General features: G+C 52.5%; 1 protein-coding gene and 1 long non-coding RNA gene across 5 annotated transcripts in view; one reads left to right on the forward strand and one right to left on the reverse strand.

Annotated features, from left to right (window-relative positions):
* The first annotated feature begins 306 nt into the window (after positions 1-306).
* Positions 307-5,556, forward strand: LOC121018852 (uncharacterized). The gene is made up of 3 exons (XR_005785337.1): positions 307-338; positions 389-460; positions 4,939-5,556. It is a non-coding gene; the product is annotated as an uncharacterized LOC121018852 (long non-coding RNA).
* A 1,775-nt stretch (positions 5,557-7,331) lies between these two features.
* The window catches only part of OSCAR (osteoclast associated Ig-like receptor), an 8,373-nt gene continuing 6,977 nt past the window's right edge, over positions 7,332-8,727 (reverse strand). For all 4 annotated transcript variants that reach the window (XM_040457891.1, XM_040457893.1, XM_040457892.1 and 1 more), the window contains exon 5: positions 7,332-7,909. In XM_040457891.1, the coding sequence (XP_040313825.1) occupies positions 7,773-7,909 (137 nt within the window). In that variant the 3' untranslated portion in view covers positions 7,332-7,772. The remainder of the gene's footprint in view (positions 7,910-8,727) is intronic.

Consider the following 8,727-nt stretch of genomic DNA (forward strand, 5'->3'; position numbering starts at 1 on the left):
CAGGAAGAGCTTTGCTCCCAGTTTTTCAAACCTCTGTTCTACCTACCCACACGTTGTGTCTTCTGGTCTCTGTTAGGAAAGGACTATTGCAACACACTCTCAAGCCACTTCCCACAGGCTTCATGCCCAGCACAGCAATCGCCCACTGCTAAGGCACGTCCATGAATATGCAAAGCATGGGAGAAATTGCTAGCCTTTGTCCCCTTTGGCCAAGTGGCTGAAAAGAGCTGGGCCCCCAGCAGTCCAGAATACGAGACCCATTTCTCTCCATTGGGGAACCGTAGGTCGTTCTGGTCATAGGATGTAAGCAGAAGAGATGTGCACAACTTCTGGGTGATGTCCCAGGGACCCTGAGGGCAGGGTTAGAGCCGGAGCTGAGGGCAAAGAGGGGAGAAGTCACAAGGCATCAGGGACGGATGAGGATCTGGGAGAACAAGACAACAGGCCCTACAGAGAGGAGGTAAGAGAAAAGAACCCTCAGTGGCAGGCAGCATGGCGGACGAGGAATTTGAAGAAGAGAAAGTTCTGTGGTGGGTTTGAAAACTGTTTGCTGTGGGGACATGATTGAACTCCCTCCTCGGTGAAATCTCTTGTGAAATCTTCTACTCATTAGATCTTTCGTGGGAAGGGGCTCTTAAGAAGAGCTCGGGGACCCTGGCTGAGGTGCAGACAGAGAGACAACCCAGGCAGTGGACCCAGGCAATGGGCAGGAGCTGACGTGTGCATGGAAAAATCTACAAGGGTAAATCTAGTATTTTTTAAGTGTTTATTCTCCAAGTGGTGGAATTGTGCTCAATGTTTTTTTTTTTCCTTTTGCTTCTATGCGTGTTCTAAATTGGCTGGAATTGGGGCGCCTGGGTGGCTCAGTCGGTTAAGCGTCCGACTTTGGCTCAGGTCATGATATCACAGGCCGTGAGTTCGAGCCCCGCGTTGGGCTCTGTGCTGACAGCTTGGAACCTGGAGCCGGCTTCAGATTCTGTGTCTCCCTCTCTCTCTCCCCCTCCCCCGCTTGTACTCTGTCTCTGTACAAAGAGTACAGTCTGTCTCTCTCAAAAATAAACTTAAAAAGAAAGACATTAGGGGCACCCACGTGGCTCAGTTGGTTGAGCATCGACTTCAGCTCAGGTCATGATCTCACTGTTTGTGGGTTCCAGCCTCACGTCGGGCTCTGTGCTGACGGCTCAGAGCCTGGAGCCTGCTTTTGTCTCCCTCACTCCTGCCCCTCCCCCGCTTATGCTCTGTCTCTCTCTCTCTCAAAAATAAAAATAAAAACATTTAAAAACTTGTTTAAAAACCATTAAAAGAAAAGGAGACATGAGAAAACATCAGGTCTCTCCTTCTCTCCTCTCTCCCTCTCCCCCTGCTCTTCCTCTCTCCTTCCCTCTCCCTCTCCCCCTGCTCTCCCTCCCTCCCTCCCTCTCTCCTTCCCTCTCTCCCTCCCCCCTGCTCTTCCTCTCTCCTTCCCTCTCCCTCCCCCCTGCTCTCCTTCTCTCCTTCCCTCTCTCCCTCTCCCCCTGCCATGTGAGGATACAAGAGGGCACCCGTAAGCCAGGAAGAGGGCTTTCACCAGAACCATGCTGGCACTCTGATCTCGGACTTCCCAGCCTCCAGAATTGCTAGAAATAAGTTTCTGTTGTTCAAACCACCCAGCGTGTGGCATTTTACAAGAGCCTGAGCAGACCGAGACAGGTGTGCGAGAAGATGGTCACACTGATGGGCTCCCAGGAGGAGTGCCTGGGAGCCAGCTGAGGAAGGGAGACAGACAGGTGTAGGAAAAGCCTGCAGGGTGGCCCGGCTCATCCTTGGCACTCAGGCAGCCAGGCCAGTGGACCAGCCACCATCTCAAACAGCGCTGGTCACTGTGTCTGAGACAAGAGGGAACTCACAGTGGGGAGGAGGGAGTTCTTACAGTTAAATGCTCCAGCTTGGAAGTGACACTCGTCCAGCCAGAACACTCCTGTGACGCGCCGGTGAGTTCAGGGATTTCCTTACCCATCAAGGAACATGATGTGACCACAAGGTGGCAACAGCACACAACTTTCGGTCTCCCAACCGCATCCCCCTAGCTTCCTCCGCAGGGAGCCTTTGCACAGGCTGTTTACTCTGCTTACAACACCCTTCCAGCCCCTCTTTGTCTAGTTAAGGTCTGCCCAACTTTCAGATCTCACCTCACTTCTTCAGCAAAGCCATCAGAGATCTCCATTGATTGGATCAAATCCTATTAGAGGCTTTCAAAACTCCCTCTTGGTTTTTGCTCTGGTTGTACTGATGGAGAGGCAAATGGTTTCCCAGCATCCACTTTTCCTGTCTTCCTTTAAGTAATAGAAACCCCCTCCCATTTTTAAAATATGATTGTGTGCAATACCTCCCTCCCTCCCTCTCTATCTCTCTTTGTCCCTCTTTGGTCCTCCTTTCGTGCTGGCTCAGAACCACCTAGGAAAGCTACATACTGACAAAAACAAAGCTGTTGATAAACAGCCCTAGACTGTTTCTTCTATACATTGTTAAGTGAGAGAGAAATCAAATTACATGGCTTTCTTTTTCTTTGGCGGGGGGTGGGGGGGGTCTCTTGGTTACAGCAGCTGAACGTGCTCCCTGATCAGTACGGCGACTACCAATTTGGCCCGTGCTTTCCTGGGTGAGCTTCATGAGAGCAGGGTGTGTGTGCTGTGTCCCCAAGCACCAGCACAGTGCCCCACGCGAGGTGGACATTGGACAGATGTGTCCCAAGTGGGTGAATGGGAACTGGGGGGGGGGGGGGAAAGCAGAGTTCGGGGCCGAAAATGCACATCCTAAGGATGAACAGGCCCAGGTTTGCGAGAAAAGGAAAAGAGGTTTCCGCTGAAGCTAATAGTATTAGCTTTGCTTTTGCTATTGTAACAGATTGTCACCAACTCGTGGCCTGAAATGACATAAAATTTTTATCTTTCTGTTCTGGAAGTCAGAGGTCCAAAATGGGTGGAGAGGCCGCCTTCCTTCTGGAGGCTGTAGGGGAGACCCAGGTCCCTGACTTTTCCAGCTTCTAGAGGAGCCTGCGTTCCTGGCCTCGTGACCCTGCCTCATGCTGACCTCTGCTTCTGTCTCTAGGTTCCTTTCTCTGACTCTGACCTTGCTGCCTCTCTCTTCTTTTTGAAAGAAATTTTTTTTAATTTTTTTTAACATTTATTTATTTTTGAGACAGAGAGAGACAGAGCATGAACAGGGGAGGGTCAGAGAGAGAGGGAGACACAGAATCCTAAACAGGCTCCAGGCTCTGAGAGGTCAGCACAGAGCCCGATGCGGGGCTTGAACTAACGGACTGTGAGATCATGACCTGAGCTGAAGTCGGACGCTTAACCGACTGAGCCACCCAGGCGCCCCAAGAAAAATTTTTTTAATGTTTATTTTTTGAGAGAGAGAGAGCACGAGCAGGAGACAGGCAGAGAGGGAGACACAGAATCCAAAGCAGCTCCAGGCTCCAAGCTGTCAGCCCAGATCCTGACACAGGGCTTGAACTCACGAACCATGAGATCATGACCTGAGCTGAAGTCAGCCGCTTAACCAACTGGGCCACCCAAGCGCCCCCAAAAATAAAATCTTTAAAGAAGAATTCTTTTTCTTTATTTTTATTTTTTTTAACTATTCATTTATTTTGAGAGAGACAGAAAGAGCAAGCAGGGGAGGGGTAGAGAGAGAGGGAGAGAGGGAATCTCAAGCAGGCTCTGTACTGCCAGCACAGAGCCTGATGCAGGACCTGAACCCACGAACTGCAAGATGATGACCTCAGCTGAAACCAAGAGTTGGACATCCAACCAACTGAGCCACCCAAGTGCCCCAGAAGAATTAAATTAAAAAAAAATTTTTTTTGATATTTATTTATTTTTGAGAGAGAGAGACAGAGTGTGAGCAGGGAAGGGGCAGAGAGACAGAGGGAGACACAGAATCTGAAGCAGCTCCAGGCTCCGAGCTGTTAGCACAGAGCCCGACGCGGCGCTCAAACTCCCTGATCATGAGATCATGACCTGAGCCAAAGTTGGATGCTTAACTGACTGAGCCACCCAGGTGCCCCAAATAATTAAGTTAAAAAAAATTTTTTTTAATGTTTATTTATTTTTGAAGGAGAGAGAGAGAGATAGAGCATGAGTGAGGGAGGGGCAGAGAGAGAGGGAGACCCAGAATCCAAAACAGATTCCAGGCTCTGAACTGTGAGCACAGAGCCCGATGCGGGGCTCGAACCCACGAGCTATGAGATCATGACCTGAGCCGAAGTCAGCCGCTTAACCACCCAGGCACCCCTCTATCTCCCTCTTTTAATAAGGACCCCCGTGACTGCATGGAACCCACCTGAATAGTCCAGGATAACCTCCCCTCGTGACCCTTAACGTAATCACACCCGGGAAGTCCCTTTCGCCATGTATAACATTTTCACAGGCTACAGGAATTGGGACATCACGTGCTGGGGGGGCCCGTCATTCTCACTGCCCAAGGGCGAAAGTACAGAGCCCGCTTAGATAATTAATCTTCAGCGTGCTGAGCTCACCCAGCCACACCGTGCGTGCTTCCTAAGACCCCTCCCAGGCCCTGGAGACATAGTGATGAAACGACCTGGCCACTCCTGGGAGGATCTTGTGGTCTATCTAGTCTGGGAGAGAGAGAATCAGAACACGGTCCAAGTACTCGATTCGGGGACGACAGGGCACTACGGAACACACGTGGGCCGGGCAAAAGTTGGCAGTTGAAACGACATCTACTCTGAGGCCAGAAGGCTGAGAGTGGTGGACCGGGCCAGGGGAACTAGGGAGGAGGGAGGGGAGCAGATCTGTCACGGCCTCCTTAGGAACGCCTTGTAAGTGATGAGCAATTGTGGGTGACAAATACCAGGAACCACCGCCTCAGGGACGGTAAATTGCTTTGCAGTTGTTAAATGTGATCACGTTCCCCTTCCTCTTCCTCATTCAGAAGTGGAAGTGACCGAGGAGACCAAAGGAGACTTGACTCCACAGACTGGAAGGGACGGCTGTCGTCACTGTTGCTGTCCTGGTCCTGTGGCACAACCACGGGGAACAAACCCCACAGCCTGACGGCAAGGGCCCTCTGAAGTCCCAGACCAGACACACACACAGGCCGTAGGGGGCTGGTGGTGACGATGGGGGTTGCCCGGCGGACCGACCGGTGCCTCTGCACCGTCGCTGGTAGAGAATGCAGTTAGTACTCTCACGACTGCTCACTCAGTAGCATTCTATGAATAACATTAGCCATCAATAATCTTCTATTTTCACCTGGCTCCCCTTGATGACTTTCTCGTCCTCACACGCACACTTTCCGTCTCCAAGCCCTTCTCGCCACTCAGCACTCATATGTGCCTTTCCTGCTTTATGCCTGATTTCGGTGGGGCACACAACCCTCTCTGTTGTTATTATATTTTCCACCTTCCCCTCCCCCTCTCCCCACTTTAGGAAGAAGGACTCTTCAGGCCTGTTGGATAAGTAAATGCATAAGTTGGGGCACCTGGCTGGCTCAGTCGGTGGAGTGAGTTTGGGTGGCTCGTTGGGTGTAGAGGTTACTTAAAAAATAAAATCTTTTTTTTTTTAATGTTTATTTATTTTTGAGAGAGACAGAGCATGAGTGGGAGAGGGGCAGAGAGGGAGAGGGAGACACAGAATCCAAAGCAGCTCCAGGCTCCGAGCCGTCAGCACAGAGCCCGACACGGGGCTTGAACTCACTGATCGTGAGATCATGACCTGAGCCGAAGTCGGACACTTAACTGAGCCACCCAGGCACCCCCAAAAATAAAATCTTTAAAGAAGAATTATTTTTAAAAATTGTAACTTCATTCATTTATTTTGAGAGAGACAGAGAGGGCGAGCAGGGGAGGGGTAGAGAGAGAGAGGGAGAGAGAGAATCCCAAGCAGGCTCTGCATTGCCAGCACAGAGCCTGATGCAGGGACTGAACCCACGAACTGTAAGATGATAACCTGAGCTGAAACGAAGAGTCAGACACCCAACCAACTGAGCCGCCCAGGCGCCCCAGAAGAATTAAATTAAAAAAAATTTTTTTGGTGTTTATTTATTTTTGAAGGAGAGAGAGACAGAGCATGAGTGGGGAAGGGGCAGGGAGAGAGGGAGACACAGAATCCGAAGCAGGCTCCAGGCTCTGAGCTGTCAGCACAGAGCCCGACATGGGGCTCGAACCCGTAAACCATGAGATCATGACCTGAGCCAAAGTCGGACACTTAACCAACTGAGCCCCCCAGGTGCCGCAAAATCTTTTTTTAATTTTTTAAATGTTTTTTTATTCATTTTTTAGAGGCAGAAACAGAGTGTGAGCTGGGCAGGGGCAGAGAGAGAGGGAGACACAGAATCCGAAGCAGGCTCCGGGCTCTGAGCTGTCAGCACAGAGCCTGATGCAGGGCTCGAACCAGCGAACCCTGATATCATGACTTGAGCCGAAGTCGGAGGCTTAACCGACTGAGCCACCCAGGCGCCCCCCAAAATCTTTAAAAAAGAATTAAATGCATCGGTTGGTTGATAGATACTGAATAAGTATAGTAAATAGGTGACTGGATTAATAAGCTGATTAACTGATTAATAAAGGGAGGAATGGGTGTAAGAATGAATAAATGATGGGTAAGGGCAAAAGAAAGGATAGAAAATCCAATGAGAGCAAGTGCAAAGGGGACGGAGGGATGGAAGGAAAGAAGGATGAGAATGAGCAGGTGGATGGATGACGAGAATTGAGTGAGAGGGTGGTTGAAAAGCAAAGGAACCAGAAATGAGTGGAAGCACAAAGTCAGGGGGAGCCTCCCTGATGCGCCACTGACTTCCCGTATGACTAGGGGGGAGCTTCAGGCCACCCCTCTATTCCACCATTTTCCATTCCATTTTACAGGAGAAACTTGAATGTAGTCAGGCCTTCCAGAGAGGTGAGAGAGAGCAAGCAGGCTGCGTGAGGAACGGTTTATGTTATTTTGACAACCTCGAAGGCAGCCAAGAGCCAGCGGGGAAACAGGCCAGGTGCAATGTGTTAATGTCCATGTCAGAGGTCTACTGTGCACACCGCCCTTGCTTTTGCCTTGGCAGTGGATGCCTCTTAATCCTAATGACGGCTCAAGAAACCAGTCTGCAGTGCATGCAAATGAAGCTGTAATTAGAGAAGTTCCACTTGACCTGACCTTGGCCCACCTTTGGGGAAGGTCTGAGCAGGGGTTTGAAAGAGGTCTGCTTGGCGACCGGGAATGATGTCACGAAGGAAGTGGCAGCCAATTGCTTACAAGGTGAGCTGGAGCTGGCACCATGAAAAAAAAGACTGTGACTTCATTCCAGCCCTGAGCCTTGAGTAGAAACCACACTCATCCAATAGCTAACATTTATTGAGCGTTTGCTATGGGCCAGTCGCTTTTAAGGGCTTTGTGCGTATTGCCCACTTAATCCTACAATAATCCTAGGAAGTGAGTATTATCAGTGAGCCCATTTTACAGTCCAGGCAACTGAGACTTGGCAAAGGTCATCTTCCTAGTATCCCAGCGAGGAGGCAGCAGCACTGGGAATCGAACCCAGGCCTTGTGACTGGGAAGCCTTAACCACGGATAGAGCCTTCCACGGATCTAGGAGGTACTGGCCCAGAAGGGAGGGAGAACACACAGTATGAAGCAGATTATTATTCAGCAGCTGGGCTCAGCCCAACTGTGGGGCTCTTGCAAGGGCCGGTCCAACCCCGGGAATCCCTGCTTCTTCTCGCCACCTCTGGAAAGTCTTCTCACGCTTCAGGGCGTCTATATCCAGTCCTCCAGGACTCAGGGCCGAACACTACACGGGATGCGACTCCGGCTGCGCCAGTCCAAAAAGACCAGCGTGCCCAGGGAGAGGAGCACCAGGCCGGCTAGCCCCAGGCGGACGAGGTTGCCCTGTGTGTAGTCCAAGGAGCCTGAGCCTGCAGGACAGCGAGGAAGAGGGGTCTTCAGCTTCCGAACCCAGTTTCGGCCTGCCCTGCCCTCCTGGTCTCTAACCTCCAGGGTGAGACTGCAGACACAATTCCCAGTCTCAAAGTTGAGGTGGGTCAGTGCGAGCAGGGGTCCTGAACCCTTGGGTTTGGGGAGGAGGGGATAGGGCCTGAACCCCCAGGTTGAGGAGCAGGGAGGAGCCAGGGCCCTAGACCCCCAGGTGGGGAGCAGGGAGGGAGGGGCTGGAGGCCCAGACTCCCTGGTTGGGAAGCAGGGATGGGCTAGGGGCCTGGACCCTTGGGCTGGAGAGCAGGGAGGAACCCGGGGTCGGGACCCCCAGGATGGGGAGCAGGGAGGAACCAGGGGCCCAACCGCGGGGTCAGATGAGAAGGGGCTGGGGGCGCAGACCCCCAGGTGAGTAGCAGGAGGGGCTGGGGGCCCAGACTCCCAGGATGCGGGGAGCAGGGAGGGGCTGGGGGGCGGGACCCTTGGGTTGAAGAGCAGGGAGGAGCTGGGAGACCTGACCCCTGGGTTGGGGAGCAGGGAGGGGCTAGGGGCCCAGACTCCCTGGTCGGATGAGAAGGGGCTGAGGGCCTGGACCCCCAGGTGGTAGCAGGAGGGGCTGGGGGCCCGAGCCCCTAGGATGGGGAGCAGGGAGGGGCTAGGCGCCGGACCCCCGGGTTGGGGAGCAGGGAGGAACCTGGGGCCCAGATCCCCAGGTCCGATGAGAAGGGGCTGGGGACCCGGGCCCCCAGGTGGTAGCAGGAGGGGCTGGGGACCTGGACCCCCAGGATGGGGAGCAGGGAGG

Source organism: Herpailurus yagouaroundi, unplaced genomic scaffold (genome assembly GCF_014898765.1).
Source record: "Herpailurus yagouaroundi ecotype Mexico unplaced genomic scaffold, PumYag 220, whole genome shotgun sequence".
NCBI classification, from domain to species: Eukaryota; Metazoa; Chordata; class Mammalia; order Carnivora; family Felidae; genus Herpailurus; species Herpailurus yagouaroundi.